The sequence below is a fragment of the Scyliorhinus canicula genome, chromosome 11 (genome assembly GCF_902713615.1).
Source record: "Scyliorhinus canicula chromosome 11, sScyCan1.1, whole genome shotgun sequence".
Taxonomy (NCBI): Eukaryota; Metazoa; Chordata; class Chondrichthyes; order Carcharhiniformes; family Scyliorhinidae; genus Scyliorhinus; species Scyliorhinus canicula.
Window position 1 is genome coordinate 107,126,282 of NC_052156.1, and position 20,694 is coordinate 107,146,975.

Here is a 20,694-nt window from a genome sequence, read left to right on the forward strand (position 1 = left end):
CCGAATAGAGGGGCACCTAAAAACAATGGAGCCAAGATGCTCCTTGTGGGAAATTGAGCTGGGCTTCAGATATTGTAGCCGATACGGTGAGCTGCTCACCATAGAAGTTCTCAGACGTATCTGCAGATAAACTATTGGGTGTGTAAGGCTGTCACAAGTCTTACAACTTTGAAAAGATATCCAATCAAACTGGTGTTTTGGAACCGAAGTTCTCAAAGGTATCGGCGGACAAGCTAACGTGTATGTGAGGTGGTCACAATCTTTTCAGCTGAAAAGAAGATGTCCATCCTCCAGCTGAACCATTTACATTCCTGAAACAAAACAAACATAAAACGAAGACAAACATACGTGCAGGTTCCATCAGAAAGGACATCGTTTCCCTCAAACGATTCCTATTTTACATCATCTGGACACCTCACTTTTCCTCTGTCTCTGTGAACAGGGTCACAAAGGGGTTGCCGTATCGGGATTCAGACACCGTGTCGTCCTGCTCTCCCGGATCCCACACCCTTGTGTGGATCAGGCATGCTATTTTCGAATTGTGTGACCGGGGGTCACTTTCGTCATTTCGGACAAGTCTGTATGAATTGTCCCTGTGCCATAGTGTTGTGTCAAGTGTGTTGTCGGGGTAGTCGGGGTCGGGTGGTGGTTCTGGGTTTTTAAGGTAAGTGACTTCCATGGGGTCACTGGAGTCGGGGTCGTAGTTGGTGCAGTGTGGGCTGTATGGCTGTGTGCTGTCGCTGTCCTCAGAGTCAGTGTCTGTCCTGCTGTCTCTGCTGTGGCAGCCTGTGGGCGTTTCGGGGCGTGGTCTGTCGTGGTCTGTGGGCGGAGTCGTGGGCGAGTCCGTTGATGAACTGGTCTGTGAGGGGGATGGTGGAAAAGTGTCTCTAGTGGGCGGGGTGAAGTGTTCTGCTGCATCTAGCAGTACATGATGAGCATGGTTAGACTGTGTCCCATATGCTTTAAGCTGGTTAATATGGAACCACGCGGTCTTCCCATTAGGATATTTTACCCTGTAAACTGAGGGGCTAATTTTATCCGAAATTGAGTAGGGACCGGAATATTTTGGAGCCAAAAAACTGCTGGGGTTGTAAACAGATAACATTACCTGTTGCCCAACCTGGAATTCTGTGGGGTGTACGGTCTTATTAAAACAAGCAGTGCGTTGTTGACGGCGTTTTCCAAGCTGAACTGCGGCTGCAATCTGTGCAGACCTCACAGTCTCAACCAAGTCTTTAACCGTCTTTTCGTGTGTGAGGGCTGTCACCTCGGGGCTGGTCATGTCCAGTCCTAAAAGGAATTCTGTACCTTTCATAGGGCGTCCGGTCATGAGTGTGTGTGGTGTGTAGCCTGTGGAAGTGGAAACAGTGTTCCTTATGAACATGAGTGCAAATGGGAGCACTGAATCCCATGTGGAGTTATTCTCCTGAACCATTTTTCTAAGGGTAGTTTTTAGAGTCCGATTCATGCGCTCCACAATCCCGCTGGACTGTGGATGATACGCAATGTGGAAATTTTGTTTTATCCCAAATATTGTCAGGACGTTCCTCATGACCCGTCCTGTAAAGTGAGATCCCTGGTCCGAATCGATACTTCGGGGTAAACCCCATCTCGTGAAGATGTGGTGGGTCAGGATCTTTGCAGCTGTCTTAGCTGTATTTGTTCTAGAGGGGAATGCCTCTACCCATTTGGTAAAGGTGTCGATGACCACCAGAACGTATTTATAGCCATTCCTGCAAGGGGGCAATGGTCCTATAAAATCGATCTGGAGGTTTGTCCAGGGGCCGTTTACTGGGCGAGTATGCCGAAGTTGTGCTTTCTTAGAATACCTCTCCGGGTTATTCTGAGCACAAATAAGGCAATTCTCTATGTAATGCGTGACATCAGTCCTGAGATTAGGCCACCAACAGAGTTGCCTGAGGTGCCTCGTTGTTGCATCAATTCCCTGATGCCTGTGGTTATCATGGAATAAAGCAATCATTGCATTCCTGTCCTGCTGCGGGACCACATAAAATTGTTCCTTAATGATCACACCCTCATGTGTGGTCAGTGCGTGTTTAAATCTCTCGTACTCTGGCACAAAGTTGCCTTTAAAAACCTCCCGGAGGTCCTTATCCTGCTTCTGTGCTGCCACAAGATCTTTAATATCTGTCTGTGAGATTTGGACTGCGCTCACAGGGGCGCTAGCTGGTGCGCTAGCTGGGGGGGTCCATAAGTGTCCTCGCCTGGAACCTACCTTAGCCAGTGCGTCGGCCTTTACATTCCCAGGGGGTGATGACCTATGGTGGCTTCTTACTTTTATTATGCCGAAGGTCCTGTCCTTCGCTTTTTCTAAAATATGCTGGAGTAGAGGGGCTGATGGAAGGGGTTTCCCGTCTGCGGAGACAAAACCTCGTGTCCTCCACAGGGGTAGAAAATCTGTCAAGCTATTACAGACATATAAGCTGTCTGAATATATGTCTGCTGGGCTGGGGAAAGAAGCGGGGTGGTCCACTATATACGCTATGGCTGCGAGCTCTGCTGCCTGCGCGCCTAAGTGACCTGGTAATTTAAGAGCGATTTCTTCGAGAGCGCGACCCTGCGCGTCCTCTACATAGATGCCGCATCCTGTGATACGCTCACCATTTAAAACTGTGGAGGAACCGTCTACATAAATCCTCAGTGGTCCACACGTGTCTGTGGGCTGGGGGCTTTGTTTTGGGTTCCCTATCTTCCTGGGGGGTGTTTTTGCTATAAAGGGTCCTGTGTTATGCAGGGGAGCTACAATTTCACAGTCATGGGGCTGTCCTGGGTATTGGAGGTTGTCTGCTAAATATGTGTGTGTGCGGGTCCGTTTTACTGTAATGTCCCGTCCTTGTAAAAGTAGTGTCCATCTAGCTGCCCTAATCTGGCTAACTGAACTGTCCTTCAGTCGACCGTCTAGGAGTAGCTGTGTGGGTGTGTGTTCGGTCAGAATAGTAATGGGGTTGAGTCCGGTGATGTATGAGAAGTACTGAACTGCCCAGAAGACAGCAAGGAGGTGCCTCTCGCAGGCAGAGAATCCTTGTTCTACCGGGTCTAACAGTCGGGAGGCATAAGCCACTGGTCTTAGCTGCTCGTGCCGTTCCTGAAGCAACACGGCCGAGAGGGTCAGATCTGTGCTCGCTACCTCTATTGCATAGGGGGAAAGTTGGTCTGGGACTAGCAGCGCGGGTGCTGCGCTAAGGGCTCGTTTTAACTCCTCCACAGCGCCTGTATGCTGCGGAAGCCATTCCCAGGGGGCTCCTTTCTTAAGGAGGTCTGAGAGTGGGGCTGCTTTTGTCGCGAATCCGTCGATGTGGTTCCGACAATAACCAACCAGTCCTAAAAACGACCGGAGGGCTGATACATTCTGGGGAAGGGGCAATTTGACAATCGAATCAATTCTTTTGAATTCGATCTCGCGTTTGCCGTGTGTGATGACTGTTCCCAAATACATCACTTTAGTTTCCAAAATCTGGGCCTTTCTTGGGTTAACTTTACATCCAATTGAAGTCAACAGTTCCAGGAGTTCGGCCAGAAGCGTAATGTGCTCTGCCTTTGTGTCTGTCTGCAGTAGTAGGTCGTCTACATACTGTACCAGACATTCGGGGCGGGAGAATTTCTCTAAACCACTTGCCAACTGTCGGTGGAAAATGGAGGGGGAATTGTGGAATCCTTGTGGAAGGCATGTCCACGTATACTGCTGTGTTTTAAAAGTGAAGGCAAATTTGTACTGGCACGACTTTGCCAATGGTATTGACCAGAATCCGTTACTGATGTCCAATACCGTGAAGTATTTGGAGTTGAGTCCCTGCTTGAGCATGGTCTCGGGACTAGTAGCTACCGTTGGGGCTACTGCGGGGGTGACTTTGTTGAGTTCCCGATAATCGATGGTCAGACGCCATGATCCATCGGGCTTCCTCACTGGCCAAATAGGGGCATTATTGGTCGATGCTACCGATCTGAGCACACCTTGCTCCAATAAGCTTCCTATCACCTTTTCTATTTCCACCTCTGCTTCCAGGGAAAATCTATACTGTTTCTGTGGTCGGGGGTCCTGTCCGGTAACGTGAACTGGTCCAGTCATTCTGCCACAGTCATGACGGTGACTTGCAAATGCTGTCCTGTGTTTGTTCAGTAGGGCTTTTATTTGTCTGTCGGTGTGGAGTGTAGTCAGGTCGAATGAGTACTCTCCCACTGCGCTAATCCGATTAGCGTAGTCTCCTACTGTGAGGGTGGCTGGTGCTCTGTCTGATCTAGCCATGCGCCAGACACACTGGTTCACTGGGTCGAACGACAAGCTATGAGCGTTCATAAAGTCTATCCCCAGGATGTGTTCTGCTGTCCGGGGAAGATTTACTAAAACTACGGGGTGTTTGGTTGAGATGTTCCCTAGCTGGATCGCTACGGGTGCTGTGATATGTCCCTGCTGCGAGTGTCCGGTGAACCCGCTAAGTGTAATGGTGGAGGTGGTCGGCCACGTGTCTGCGTGTGCCGTGATCGTGGAGTTAATGGTGGTGCGGGAGCCTCCTGTGTCCCAAAGTAACTCTATGGGCTTCCCTTTTACTCTCGCTGTGACTACGGGTCTCCCTGATGAATCCCATAGTGTGTCACAGACCCAAGTGGGGGAGCCCGAACACCGTCAGTTCGTCTCGTCCACATTGGTGGGTCCTGACTGTACTGCTATATTGTGGATGGGTTTTGCCTTACTGCGGTTCAGAGTGCCTGTCTGCTGGCCTCTCTGAGATCGCTGGGGTGCATTGCATTCTTTTGCCCAATGCCCTAACTGTCCACAGTTATAGCATTCCTGGCCTTTCTGTTGCGGGCTGTTCTTCCCTTCATTTACCCATGCGGGTTTCTGATGCTCTCTCACTGCCTGAATATCTGCGGCAGCCTGAGCCTCTTCTGGGGATTGAACCTTACTCTTTGCCTGAATTGATTGCTCCCAAGCGCGGGACAACCTTTTCAGGACCCATTTCTCATTATGGGCCTCTTCTGAGGGGTCATAACTGTTGCAAGCGCTCTGTCCTGCCTCTGTTGCGTGTGAGATAATGGTGCGCGTCCATTTGACCATATTATCCTGGTTCAAATGCGCTCTGTTTAACTCGCCGAAAACTGCGTTGAAATGAATCCACAGCCTTCCTGCGAATGCTGTGGGGTGTTCGGATCTTTTCTGCCTGCACTTATTCAGTCCTTCCACTGGGTCACCTCGATTATACCCGATGGCATCTAAAATGGAGGTGTGCATCTCTTCTAGGGTGCCTCCTGCCACGTTCTGTGGGTCGGGGAGGGCTGCTACTACAGACTGGTCTAAGCTCAGAACTGTGAGCTTAACCTGCTCTCTCTCATCCAGGCCGTACATGGTAGCCTGCTGTTTTACTTTAGCAAAGAACTGGTGGGGGTCTGCGGTGGGGAGGAACGGAGTGATCTTCTCACATGCGTCCCTGAGCTGGGTTACAGTTAAGGGGGTGGTGTATGTTATATCTGGTGCGCCTTCTGCTATAGCTTTTCTCTGCGTGGTTACGGGATTCATGGGTGCGGTTATGATCTGATCTGTGGGGGGTGGGGGTGCCTGCCTTTTCTGTTGCGCTGTTGGCGCACATGTTCCCTGAACATATCGCTGCGCTGTTTCACTTAATTCTTGCCAATCTGGGGCATTTTCTCCATCTAACTGGTCGATTCGGCATTTTGCACCGAAAGCAGCGATTGCAGCTCTGCAATCTGTTTCCTGCATTTCGCGTGATCCACAGTACTGTGCCTTTGCTCTGTGGTTGCAGCATGGAGTGCTCTCAAAGCTGCTTTGAGATCAGAGCATTGCCTCTGCAATGCCTCCACCTGCTTCTCTGATTCCTCTCTTATCAGAACGGCACGTTGCACGTCCTGATAAGCCTTTTCGTACTGGGTCTGGGAACTGCTGAGATGGGCTAGACAAGACTGATGTGCCCTCTTGGCATCATCCACCTCTCTACCTTTCTCTACCAACTTCCCTCTTAGATCCAGATTTTCCTTCTCAATGTCCCTGACATCGACCTTACTCATGCGGTTCCTTTCTTCTAATTCTGCCCGGAGCGTCCTGACGACCTCCTCTGTGCCTCGCAATTGTACCAAACAGGACACAATCGCCATCGGCTTGCGTGCTTTACTGAGGTTCTTTTTGTGAATTTGAGAGAGGTTCTCCCACCAAGTATGTCCTATACTTCCGGGACCTGTCTCCTCATTCAAACAAAACTCTTTCCAAAGGGGCCATCCCTTTCCTTGTAAATATTTGCGGAGTTCCAGCTCCCACGTGGGACACTGGCCTACCCTGCTACTGTTGCTGGTCGCTGCGACCACAAACTTTTCTGGATCCATCAGACGTTCCATTGCCTGCATGGCCATTTTCTCTGACTCTCTTTTAGTTAATTTGGAACAGGGGGTTGCTGGGGTTGTGTTTCAAGAAACGGGTACGGCTTACGCTATGTTCCGTTCAAAAACTGCCGAAAGTTTGTCGCAACAAAATGCTTTCAGTTTTACCTTACAGCCCTGTTAGTACGCATGCACTAAACACACTTCCGAATTACGCTTATTAGTTTGAACACCTTGAATACTCATGATTTTCTTTACTTTCTTACTTTCTCTGTAATTTGGAGTTCCAATTCAAATTTCAGGGTCCTGGACGGTGTGGGGTTTCCACTTACAACCGTGTCCCGTCAGGAAGTCGCCACTAAATGTTGCACGTTTTACTATGGGCGCAAAACGCGTTTATTGGGGTGTATTAACTTCCAAGTGCTTAACACCACTAGGCTCTGTCTTATGTATTTATTCAGCTTTAGGAGTCGCCAGTTGCCGTATAGACAACGTCACGAGTATTCCAAGGTCAAGTTCAAAGTAATAAAGACGATACACCGATTAGTAAGGTCCAAACGATAATATTTATTATACAGTTATAATAAATACTCATGCACACACTAAGAGACTAAGCTATGACTAAACTAAAGTAATCAGAATACTTATCTAACAGGAACAGGCAAGGTCAGGGAGCGAGGCCTTCGTCCTGGTCTTGGGCTGCAACCTTCAGCAAGCGTTCTGGTCACTGGGGGTTCTAGCGGGCTTAGTTCGCGTAGCGAGCGTCGTACTGGCACTTACGGTTCGGCGGCTGGTGCTCAACGGCTGGAGTCAGAGTGGATCTTCAAAGTCGTGGTCAGAGCCGGAGCACGGAAAAACAGACCGGACAACACGAGGTCCCTATCTTTTATAGGGGTTCCATTGTCCTTCCCTCTTCTTGGGCGGGCTCTACCTATTGGGTCAATTCCTTATCGATACTGTTTTAATTCCCCAATGCGAGGGGGTCTCCGTGATGGAGGGGGCGTTTCTTATGCCCTTTTGTTTGGAGGTTTCTGGTGCCTCGATGTCTGGGCCTTGATTAAAATGTGTCCATTCAGAATCAAATGTATCTATTGTGTGGGTGTTCAGGTCTGATTGCCTCATTAGCATGCAAAGCGTTTTGCCATTTGCACCTAGCTAAGGTCTTCTCACCTGAGCCCAAACTGGTTTCTGCTGCTGCAGAATGCAAAATGCTCTTTGCAGACTGCTGTTCTGGCTAAACTGTCTGTTTCCCAGCAGTCTTAGCGCTTGGCCTATTTTTGTAGCTCAGCATCCATTTTAGGTGGCTACAACACCCTCTTACCATCCCCTCATATTCTCCCTCCCCCAGTCCCCCTCACTCCCCCTGCTCCCTCACACTCTCCCCCAGCCCTCTCACACTCTCTCCCCTGCCCCCCATACTGTCCTCCTCCGCAGCCCCACATTTTCTCCTCCTGCCCTACACTCTCCTCGCCCCCCCCACACACTGTTCCCCGACCTCTCATCCTCTCTCCTCCATCCTTCACACTCTCTCAACAAATTTGAAAATAAAGATGTTGCTTGACCAGGAGTCAACGTCGGTCAATGAACACAGGGGTGATAGGTGAATGGGACATAATGTAGATTAAGACATGGACAGAAGAGTTTTGCATGTTCTCAACCATGAAGATCGCTTTCTCCTGGTTTATAGTTCCTATGATAAGGCTATGTTGTAATCAATCCAATGCACAATGTCCTATCATGACAATATTGTAATAAATATATGCAACTGTAGTGTTGTTATTGTCAATATCCTTTCTAAAATATAACCATTTCACTGCAATTTTATAGAGCACAGCCAGCACCAGTTCCAAAGATGAAGCAGAAATGAAAAGCATAACATCAAGCAAGGAGGCAATCAGCGAAGATTTAGATAAGAAGTTACTGAGTATCGATACCATTCAAGGTAGGAAATAATTCATGTCAATTTTCTTGCAGTCTTAAGAAATGATTGAATCCAATTTTTTTGGAACGTTTAGAAAATCAAAATAGGATGCGGTTCCCCCAAAATGCTATGGTTGGGGAGGGGATGAAATTGTTAATTAAAATATTCAAGACTAAGAATGATAGTTGTTTTGTTGTGAAAGGAGGAAATCAAGGTGGACCAATGAAACTGCGTTTTCCATTCGTGAATTGGAAGTGCCAAAAACATGGCCATAATTCCAAGGAACTGCGGTTTTCTGAAGAAATAGAAATGAGAGTGATGTTTATGAGAGGGGGGGAGTAAGACCTTGGAGGGGTTTGAATACAAGGATGACCGGCAGCTAATGTGTGTGGAAGGGCAATTGGGAAAGGGAATTGGTTATGATTTAAGACACGGACAGCAGTGCTTTGGATGACCTCAAGCTTACATAGCTTAGAATGTGGGAGACCAGCCTGGACTAGTGCTAGTGATAGTGATGAAGCCAAAGAGATCAGGGGCGAAATTCTCCGACCCCCAGCAGGATCGGAGAATCGCCCGGGGCCGCCGAAAATCCCGCCCCCGCCAATTCCCGGGGGAAACATGCCGCACTGAGCGGCGAGCCACCTGCGGCGATTCTCACGCCCGCGATGTGCCGAAGTCCCGCCGCCGAGGTTTGAACCACCTCTGGTGGCGGTGGGATCGGCGGTGCGAGCCCCCACGGTGGCCAGGCCCGCGATCGGGCCCACCGATCGGCGGGCGGGCCAGTGACGTCGGGGCACACTTTCCCTTCCGCCGCCGCCACGGCCTCCACCATGGCGGACGCAGAAGAGAATCCCCCAGCACGCATGCGCCGGTGGTGACGTCAGCGGCAGCTGCCGCTGACGTCACCACCGGCGCATGCACGAACCGGCGAAGGCCTTACCCCGGCGCGGGCGGCGGGCATCCAAGGCCGCTGGTGCCGGTTTTGGCGCCAGTCGGCGTGGTGCCAACCGCTCCGGTGCGGGCCTAGCCCCTCAATTTGAGGGTTTGGCCCCCAAAGGTGCGGAGAATTCCGCACCTTTGGGGAGGCCCGACGCCGGAGTGGTTGGCGCCACTCTGCTACGCCGGGACTCCCCGCCACGCCGGGACTCCCCGCCCCGTAGGGTAGGGGAGACTCCCGCCCCAGATCTGCATTGCAGTTGATCAACCCACCAATCCAAGTTTTTTTCAAAAATGTCTATTTATTGGGATTTTCAATTTTTTACAAAAATTCATATCAAACAAATGAAAGCAGAAGTATAGCTCTAGGTATCAATGTATAGCAGGTAAACAATAGTCATTTCATAATTGGGAATAAATAAGACCAGATAAATCAGGGACAAAATCCCCAACATGTTCCTTCCACGGATAAATGTCAGGTCTGCACCCAGTCAGGACACAGGCAACATGATAGACCCACAGCTACAAAACAAAATGACAGAAGAAGAAAACAATGCCCTGAGAACCCCAGTGCTAAGGAAACATTGACTAACTCTTACAGCACAATTTAAATTCTTCTCCAGATCTCCAGAGGGTTTCTCGCAACGCCGCTCCTAGCCCCCCGGCGGGGGGAGAATAGGGGACAAGGAGCGGTCTCCGACACCGGAGTGAAACACTCCGGGTTTCCCTCCGGCGTCGGCCGTTGCGGAGAATCGCGCCCCATGAAACCAAAGCCCACCATCCAACACCACCACAACCAACCCTCACGTGCATCAATACAAAAATAGAAGTGGAAGCAACGTCCCCAAAAACTTTCAAAGTCAGAAGAAGAGTGAAGAAGAGCACAAACTGTCCTCAAATCCACAAACCACCTCCTACGATATAACAATTCAAAACAACCTCACCCACAAGAGCTCTGGCAGCAGTTAGAACAGTCAAAGTGGGAAACCCATATCAGGAGAAACAGCCGACCCCTCCATAAAAGGGAGTCTAACAAACCCCAGACCTCAACAGGATAATGAAGAAGAAAAATGGATGAACTCTCACTGGAGGAGCCTTTCTCGAACATGGCGAGGACAGAATTAATCCCACCAACCCAAACCCTCCACCCCTCCTCCCCAGGATACATTAGGACGAAGATACTTTGCACAAATCATGAATTCACCATTCAGCTTAACATGATATAAACTAGATTCTCCATCGGCTGACGCTGGAGTCGGGAAACACAATTGGGCGGAGAATCAACTTTGACACTGAAATCGCGGCGGTGTCGGTTTCATGCCAAATCGCAATTCTCCAGGTGCCTCCATTCCGCTCAGCACATACAGTAAACACCTTTGATATATCATTAACGGGCCTGACCCAGTATTTTCCAGGTCCTCTGTGATTCTCCGCCGCCACCGGGACGAATTACCGACGACCAGATTCATTTGTGCTTTTAAAAATCTGAAACAGGCGCAATGGCTGCTGAGGGAGAGAGCGGGGATACGGAAAATGTCCAACATTGCCATGGTTTGCTGATAGTTGTGCGGCTGGCCGGTGGGGGGGGCTTCTGCCAAGGCTGGGGGGAGTAGCGGGGGGGTGGCCAGGAGGTGGGCTGTGAGGTCAGGCTGGGTGTGTATGGAACATCATTATGCAGCCTTCAGTGCAGCCATGCAGTCGTGGATACCGCGGACTGCCCACTGTGAAGTTCGGGCCACAGGTATCTTCCAGGGCACCCCGCTAGGTGCACTCTGGCCCCAACCATCCCTTCAGTGGGATGGGCATACTCCAGTGCAACCAGTGCCATCTTGTTGGCTGGGATAAGTAAGTGTGGGGCGTAAAGTGTGTATATGCGGCTGCAGCTTGTCAGCCTCCTGAGTGTCGGGAGCTGGCAAATCGAGCACCTTTCTCATTGGAATCGATTGTGTTCGACGTGGCACTGGGACTAGCCCCTCAACAGTTGCTAAATCGGTCCAGGTGCGGAGCCTGTTTTGTTGTCATGGAAGTCTGCAATTCCTGCCCTGGCATCAACATTTAGTCTCAGGATCGGAGAATTCTGACGATTAAATCAGGATCACCAGCAGTGCAGGAGAACACATTCACATAATTAATTTCCCTGCAATCAAATAAATTGACATCAACAGACAACAATTTTATTATCAGGTAGCGAAGTCCAGAATGACAACTGAGATGCGAGGCAGTTATCAGGATAAAGACTTTCCACTGGCGATGGAAAAAAGCAGAAAGAAAGGATAAAGCAGGTTAAAGACAGGTAAGCACTCTTCAAGATCTTCCAAGGAGTCCAAGCGCAAAATCTTATTCCTTCCAACATGCCATCTCACCCGCACCCAGGCAACCAACAATCCAGACTCCAGTAGCGGGAGATGACCCGGCGGACTCAGCCATCCCCAACTCCTCTGGGCCACATCAGGAACAGGACAACATAGGACAGGTGTTGGAAGGCCAACCTAACCACATGCCTTGGAGACAGGATTAAATATCTTCCCTCGGTCCACCAAAGACAGTGCTTTGACTGTCACAAAAACCTCCTCGTGCGGCTCCAAAGCCTCGATAAAAACGCTTCTCATCTTTTGAAATTAGGCTTTGACAATCAGCAGTTCAGTCATTCAAATGGATCAACGTCATCGCTAGCAACCATCACCTGACGGAACACACCGCACCGTCAGGGCAGGAAGCCTCTCAAAAGCAGCTGTGCCACTAATGAGGAGGCCCCACCCCAACTTCATCCAGCCGCCACAATTCAACGAGGATTGAAGCATTTTGTCTCAACTCAATAGTGCTGAAATATTGACCAAGAAATCTATGGGACATAGTTAAAAACTATGTCAAAAGAGACATAAAAGAAATGTGCAAACTGATAAAAAAATTGGGTTAAAAAACAAGCAGAACTGGAGCTCCAAACAATGTAGCCACTGTTGGAACCAACAATTCTACGGACACGTGCTTGTAGGATTAGAATAGCGGTTTTAATATACTCACAACAGAGCCAGCCTGTTAGCCATTGAACGCATGGAGCGCGTCGGTGAACTGGCCAGCTGACCATGTGGCACTGATCTTTATACAGCAGCTCGAAAAAAATCGAGTCCAGCGGGGGTGGTGGCTCACAGAGTTAGTCTGTCCGGTGGATGAATTGTTCTTTTCAATCTGCGGAGCACCGGGGTTGCAGTCTCTGGCGGTGGCTGGGTGGGTGTTGAGAGCTGGGGTACGATGGCAGACTCCGGGGCGGGTCTCGTCCGAACTTTATACACCTCTGGCTCGACCGGAGACTGGGGGCGGGCTGGCTCTGGCGCGTGGAACCGGTGGGGTGAGCTTGCGGAATCGGGGGCGCGAGGGGGGCGGCAGCATAGGGAACGGGGTAAGGGGTTACTCAGCGGGGGTGGGGGGGGTCTGGATCCAGCGGGTGCCAGGGCCCGAAGGGATACTGTGTCCTGCCGACCGTCTGGGAACTCCACGAATGCGTACTGGGGGTTGGAATGGAGGAGGCGCACCTTTTCAACAAGGGGGTCAGTTTTGTGCCCCCTGATGTGCTTCCTCAGGAGGACCGGGCTTGTTTTCCTCAGCCACGCCGGAAGTGAGACTCCCGTGGTAGTGCCCCTAGAGAAAATGAAGAGTCGCTCGTGAGGGGTTTGATTTGTAGCTGTACAGAGGAGGGATCTGATTGCATGGAGCGCGCCTGGGAGGACTTTTTGCCATTGGGAGACTTGGAGTTTTCTAGACCGGAGGGTCAGTAGGACGGTCTTCCAGACTGTCGCGTTAGATTCTCCCTCTCCACCTGTCCGTTCCCCCTGGGGTTGTAGCTGGTAGTCCTGCTCGAGGCGATGCCCTTGTCGAGCAGGTACTGACGCAGCTCGTCGCTCATAAAGGACGAACCCTGGTCGCTGTGCACGTAGCCGGGGAAACCGAACAGGGTGAAGACACTATGCAGGGCCCTAATGACTGTGTGGGAGGTCATATCAGGGCATGGAATGGCAAAAGGGAATCGGGAGAACTCGTCGATGATGTTGAGGAAATAAATGTTCTTGTTAGTGGAGGGGAGTGGCCCTTTGAAATCGATCGCAAGGCGTTCAAAGGGCCTAGAAGCCTTGACCAGGTGGGCCCTGTCTGGTCTATAGAAGTGCGGTTTGCACTCTGCACAGATCGGGCAGTCCCTGATGACCGCTTTTACCTCCTCGTTGGAGAAAGGCAGGTTTCGGGCTCTAATGTAGTGGGTGAGCCGGGTGACCCCACCAACGGGGATGGCTTTCAGATGGCTGATCTGCGCGAGGGCTCGTTGAGCTTCCCCGGTCGATATTTAATATCGTAACTGTAGGTGTAGAGTTCGATCCTCCACCAAAGGATTTTATCATTTTTTATTTTGCCCCTTTGCGAGTTGTCAAACATAAAGGGAACCGATCGTTGGTCGGTGATGAGAGTGAACCTCCTACCTGCGAGGTAGTGCCTCCAGTGACGAACAGCCTCCACGATGGCTTGTGCTTCCTTCTCGACTGAGGAGTGTTGGAGTTCTGAAGCGGATAGGGTACGGGAGAAAAATGCAACGGGCCTCCCTGCCTGATTTAAAGTGGCTGCTAGAGCTACCTCTGAGGCGTCGCTCTCAACCTGAAAGGGAGTGGATTCATCACCGCCCGCATGGCTGCTTTGGCGATGTCCTCCTTGATGCAGCTGAAGGCCTGGCGCGCCTCAGCTGACAGGGGAAATCGTGTGGCCTTAAAGAGTGGGCGGGCTTTGTCCGCATATTGAGGGACCCACTGGACGTAGTATGAGAAGAACCCCAAGCACCGTTTAAGGGCTTTGGGGCAATGAGGGAGGGGGAGTTCTAAGAGGGGGCGTGTGGTCCGGGTCTGGGCCCAGGACTCCGTTCTCCACGACGTAGCCGAGGAGGGCCGGTCTGTTTGTGCGGAAAACGCATTTCTCCTTGTTATAAGTGAGATTTAATTTCTGTGCCGTTTAGAGAAAACAGTGGAGGTTGGCGTCATGGTCCTGCTGGTCATAGCCGCAGATGGTAACATTGTCCAGATACGGAAACGTGGCCAGCAGCCCGTACTGGTCTACCATTCGGTCCATTGCTCATTGGAACACCAAAACCCCGTTAGTGACGCCGAAAGGGACCCGGAGGAAATGGAAGAGGCAGCCATCAGTCTCGAATGCCGTGTAGTGGCGGTCCTCCGGGCGGATTGGGAGCTGGTGGTATGCAGACTTCGCCATGGAAAACAGCCGATATTGGGCGATCTGATTAACCATGTCTGCAATTCTGGGGAGGGGACACGCGTCTAGGAGCGTAAAGCGATTTATGGTCTAGCTATAGTCGACGACCATGCAAAATTTTTCCCCGGTCTTGACGACCACCACCTGAGCTCTCCAGGGACTATTACTGGCCTCTATGATCCCCTCACTGAGCAGCCTTCGGACCTCCGATCGGATAAAGACCCTATCCTGTAGGCTGTATCGCCTGCTGCGTGTAGCTACTGGTTTGCAATCTGGAGTGAGATTGGCGAAGAGAGGAGGGGGGGAGATGCGCAGCGTGGCTAGGCTGCAGCTAGTGAGTGGGGGCAGGGGCCCGCCGAAGCTGAGGGTGAGGCTCTTGAGGTTGCACTGGAAATCCAGGCCTAATAAGAGTGGCGCGCAGAGGTCGGGCAGGGCATAAAGTTTAAATTTCGAATAACTAGCACCTCGAATTGTGAGCGTAGCAACGGTGCGTCCTTGGATTTGGACTGAGTGGGAGCCCGAAGCGAGGGCGATAGTTTGGCTCACCGGAAAAATAGAAAGCGAACAGCATCTTACCAGCTCTGGATGTATAAAGCTCTCGGTGCTCCCGGAGTCAAAGAGGCATGGCGTGCTGTACCCGTTGATCTGGACCTCCGCCATCGAACTTCGTTGGTGCTTGGGCGGGATTGATCCAGGGTGACTGCACTGAGATGCGGGTAGTCGGCGGCTCGATCAGCTGTGCTGGAGTGGCCCCGTGATGACTGCCCTCTGAGTTTGTAGTCGTCGAGGTGAGTTTCAGAGTTTGAAGGGGATGGATCCCAAGATGGCCGCCCCCATGAGTCGCACATGGCCAGCCGCATGGAGGAGGATTGCCAAGATGGCTGCCCCCATGAGTCGCACATGTCAGGCCGCATGGAGGAGGATTGCCAAGATGGCCGCCCCCATGAGTCGCACGTCGGGTAGGGGCGGAGTCGGCATACAGGCTGCAGCATTTCGGGGGCCTGCAGGCCTGTGAATTCAGGGAACGAGTGCTTTGAGCCGTGGGAGGGTTAGAGGCTGGGGCGGAACAAGTGCTTTGAGCCGTGGGAGAGTTAGAGGCTGGGGCTTCCTTCGCCAGGCACTCTCTGGCATAGTGTCCTTTTCGCCCGCAGCTGCTGCAGGTCGCGTTACGGGCCGGGCAGTGCTGCCGCCGGTGCTGGCTTTGGCCACAGAAATGGCAGGCTGGAGCAGCCGAGTAGCTGGCTGGGGCAGCAGAGTAACTGGCTGGGGCAGCAGAGTAACTGGCTTTGGCAGCGCGGTAGCTGGGGGGGCCGTGCGGCACAGGCTTGGGGGGACTGTTGGTCGGGGGTCCACGATGAGGTTGCGGGGTCTGCGGGAAACGAGGTGAGGCTGTGGAAGGAAACTTCCATATTGGTAGCAGCCTCAACAGTAGTGTCTAAGTCCTGGGCCCCCTTTTCTAGCAGTCTTTGGCGCACATAGTTAGACCTAAGGCCCGCCACGAAAACATCCCGCACAGCAAGCTCCCTATGTTCAGCAGTGGTAACAGCTTGATAATTAGAGTCATTGGAAAGATTGTTCAATTCCCTTACAAACTTGGCTAGCGTTTCTGTAGGCCGCTGACGGCGAGTCATAAACATGTGGCGTGCATAAACCTCGTTAATGGGCCTAATGTACATTTTGTCCAATATCGCCAGCGCTGCGGTGAAAGAACCGGCCGGATTTAGCTGTGTGGAGATTCTGTGGCTTACCCTCGCGTGCAGTAGGCTGAGTGTTTGTTCCTCCGTTGTTTCGGCGGTGCTGGCTTCTGTCAGGTAGGCTTTAAAACATCTCAGCCAGTGGGAAAAAATTTCCTTAACCTCTGCATCCTGCGGGTCGAGTTCTAGGCGTCCGGGCTTGAGGGCTGCTTCCATGATTTCTTCGACTGTTTCCTGAGTATATTAAATTGTTGGAACCAACAATTCTACGGACACGTGCTTGTAGGATTAGAATAGCGGTTTTAATATATTCACAACAGAGCCGGCCTCTTAGCCATTGAACTTTCGGTGAACTGGCCGGCTGACCATGTGGCACTGATCTTTATACAGCAGCTGCAGGGGGAGGAGTCCTGGGCGGAGCCAAGGGAGAAGCCCAGTACAATTCTCGAGCATTCCCAGAGCTACTCCCCCTGGTGGTCAGGTAGTGCAACTGCACTTACAATATAGACACATGTATATACAGATTATAATCACATTCCCACAGCCACTCCCATGCTCACGTCACATGACTCCCCCCCCCACCAGTGGCGTGCAGAGGTCTGTTGATGCCCGGGGCAAATCTTGATTGTATGCCCCAAAGACTCAAGTATAAGGCCTAATATACTGAGAAATATTATGAGAAAGGAAAACATTTTGAATATATAAACACAGATGAAACATGAAATAAACGCTTTATCCGATTTTAATATAAATCAATCAAATTTATTAAGTTCTTTTCCCCAAATGATACCTCCTGTCACAAAACACCTGAACTACTTCACTTTTTACATCAGCTGTGAGAAATTCTTTTTCAATGTTTATTAAAGCCAGGTTGGTCAGTCGCTCCTGTGACATAGAAGACCTCAGATATGTTTTTATTAATTTCAGTTTTGAAAATGACCTTTCACAGCTTGCGACTGAAATTGCGATTGTAAGCAGTAATCTGTATGAAACACACAGCGTCGGAAAGACATCCCTCCCAGACTGCAGTAAAGACTCCAGAGCATCTTTAGGATCAGGGGGAACTCCAGCTCGAAGGAGCATCACAATATCAATAATTTTGTCATATAACTGAATTGCAACCACATCATTGTCATAATAATTTGCAAAGTCTGAACATTCCTTTTTTAATTTCTCTCTTTCTTGTTCATCTTCAATCACTACTGAATTCAAGTTCAGAAGAAAAGAAAATCGGTCACTGAGTCTTTGAAGACGGACACTGCGGTCTTCAATTTCAGTTTTTAATCTGTTCACAATCTCTACCATTACTCTATTCATTTCTTCTTGTGCCGTCAGTCCACTATCTCTTGCTGACTCTCCAGGCATTATTCTTCTTCTCCTTGTTCGTGCAATTGGTATTCCCCAATTTTCACAATATTCATTGGCTAAATCTATTGCATTGTGGATAATTTCATCATTCTTCAAATTCAAGATATGAATAAGTCCTCTCAGATCACAAGAAGCTTCATGGAACCCCATTTTCAGATCCTGCAAACGTTTTTGAGACTTTCTCCACTGATGATAAAACTGAGTACCAAAAATTTAATAAAGCTATAAACGGGAACTGTTGAATAGAGTTCAGTAGCGATCCTGCATCAGATTTAGTTTCCCTTGAAAATTCTCCTTCCAGCAGGTGTTGAAGGCTTGCAATAACGTTGTCACACTCTTCGTGGATTACTTGCACAGCATCATGGCTAGAACTCCATCTTGTGTCACACTGTCTTTTCACAGTCCGAGTGACAAATGATTTTAACACTTCCCAACGAGAAGTAGATGAAGAAAAAAAAGTAAAGTGTTTTTCTAGAATGCCAAAAAATGTAACAACAACAGGTTGCACCTCACTTGCATGGACACAGGCCAAATTGAGGCTGTGGTTCTCGCAGTTCACAAAATTTTGTCTTCTTCCAATTTTTCCTGAATTTTATTTACCAGGCTGACTGCATCTTTCTTGTTGACTTGGAAAAATCCCAGAAATGTCTCCTTTATTTCTACTTTTCTGTTTTCATCAATATGAATTTCTCCAAGTGGAGAAACCATCTTCCTTTCCAAAGTTTGACACAGATGACAAATGCTCCTTTGAAAACAAAAAGCAAACAAAACAGTACCATGCTTTCCGATATGGAGAGTATAACAACCATTTTTTCTCCACAATTTCTCCGTTTGTGGAAACTTTATTAAACCACTGTTTGGAAAATGATCTCCCATCCTTCTCAGCAAATGGGCCACTTTTATTCTGATATCTTTCAGGGCCATGTTGTAATATTGTCATCTTCAAATGATCTGGAATCGGTTTCTTCAAACAGCCAAAATCGCTTCTTTGCAAAAATATGCTAAAATCTTCTTTATTTTCTTCACATGGATCATCATCCTGACAACGAGACTGAGGAGAGAGAGTATTATGTTCTGACCGAGCTGAATCCGTATCAGAAAAATCCTTCTCTGCACCCACATCATCTTTTACTTCTCCAGGTTCTCCTACTTCTTTACTTCTTTTTATCCATGCATCTAATGCCCCTCTTTGATGGGACTCTTCTTCGACTCTGGCCCTCTTTTTTTTCCTGTTCTGTGCTCCACTCGGTTGTACACGAAATACTTGTAACATTTCATTTTCGATCTCAAAAACCGTAAGACGCATGAGAAAATGGGAAGAAAATGGTAAACAATCGGTCAGTTGCAGACGGATAAACCATATTTCATTTCTTTGTTCCTTCGTATCAAATTATTTCACACTGATTCTCCACTGATAATTTGTGCAATTTATATCATAGACTTGCAAATTAGTGGTATCTGTATTCGAATATTAGCATGTTAAGGAATAAATGTCTCCTATTCCGAGATTAAATGCCATAGCAGTCCTCTGATCATCCAGGCTTCACTCTTACTACATCCCACGTAAATATTTCATTAAATATCACCAAAAAAACAATAAAAAACGTAGTTGCACCCGTTCAAGAGCTATTTTTACCTACTCACTGACCTGAGTAGGTAAAAGAACTAATCTAGATGCACAAAAAGCTGAAGAAAAGACGAGTTATGACTCGAGGAAACGCAGGAACGAACAGCCACGTCTGCTTGTTGCTTTTGATGGTTGCACCACGTACATCATGCGCATGCGTGTGGGGGGATGGGGATAAGCACCATTTTCTCTAGACAGAAAGGGTACACCATGTTAAAGGAATAAAGGGCTAACAACTGCCCGTACATCATGCGCATGCGTGTGGGGGGATGGGGAGAAGCATCATTTTCTCTAGACAGAAAGGGTACACCATGTTAAAGGAATAAAGGGCTAACAACTGCCTCTGCAGTGCGGTGAGCCTCCAAAAATTGATTTATCACCGCTGAAATTTTAAAATTGCTATCTTATTTCCTTCTCTGGGGCAGCACGGGGGCCTAGTGGTTAGCACAACCGCCTCACGGCGCTGAGGTCCCAGGTTCGATCCCGGCTCTGGGTCACTGTCCGTGTGGAGTTTGCACATTCTCCCCGTGTCTGCGTGGATTTCGCCCCCACAACCCAAAAAATGTGCAGAGTAGGTGGATTGGCCACGCTAAATTGCCCCTTAATTGAAAAAAATAATTGGGTAATCTAAATTTTAAAAAAAATATTTAAAAAAAAAATTAAATTAAAAATTATTTCCTTCTCTGATGGATGCAATCCAATGGATGCCCGGGGCCAACGCACCGTTGCCCCCCCCCCCCCCCCCCCCCCCCCCTCTGCACGCCACTGCCCCCCACCCATCCAAGTTTAACCTCTCCTGATTCCACAGCATCCTTCGCAAGCTGAACCCTTGAGGAACAGTGTCACCATAGGCTGTGGCATATGTGATAGGGAGGCCAGCCACACCTCAGAAGTGGAGAGAGCACACATTGGCAATGACTGGAATTTGTGGCGCCAGCCTAGTACATTATGGCGGACATCCAAATTGCCATTGAGATACCGGCATGACCGATGTGTTCAGTCACTGTGAAGGAATGCCATCAATGTGCTGGGAAGCTTGCACAAACCTCAGAGAGGAAGCCCTGGACCGAGCACCCTGCCTTTATCTTGTGCAGGAATGGAATTCTCACTTCAGAATGACAAGAACACAGCTCATCATAACAAGAAGCCATAGAAAGGGTGAAATTAGTGGGAGTTTATTTACAGACGTCAACGCTATTTATAAGCAATTAACAGTGGTGCACGCACATTGCAACTCCAACTTCTTAACCTTCGTTACCCTAATGCTACATCAAGGTACATCCCCAACATCCACAGTGGAGGTGGAGACAACCTGCTGTCTGCTATGCTTTATTATCTTTGATGATCTTTGTGGAGATCCTCCGGAGGGCCAAGACCTGCGGGACCCTTCCTCTTTTCAGAATCTTACTGTGTGTCACTCTCCTCAGCCTGTGTAGCTGGAGCTGACATGGTCGTAGTAAAAGGGGATCCAGATGGGCTAGACACTCCCATATTTACTTAGGTGGATAGCCTCAGGGCGTGCACAAGCTGCTTCTCCACCTGATGGGTGACGGAGGGCC

At 49.5% G+C, this 20,694-nt stretch overlaps 1 protein-coding gene across 4 annotated transcripts in view; it reads left to right on the plus strand.

Annotated features, from left to right (window-relative positions):
* The window catches only part of cfap94 (cilia and flagella associated protein 94), a 175,356-nt gene that overhangs the window by 54,237 nt on the left and 100,425 nt on the right, over positions 1–20,694 (plus strand). For all 4 annotated transcript variants that reach the window (XM_038811017.1, XM_038811013.1, XM_038811015.1 and 1 more), the window contains one exon: positions 8,173–8,287. In XM_038811017.1, the coding sequence (XP_038666945.1) occupies positions 8,173–8,287 (115 nt within the window). The remainder of the gene's footprint in view (positions 1–8,172; positions 8,288–20,694) is intronic.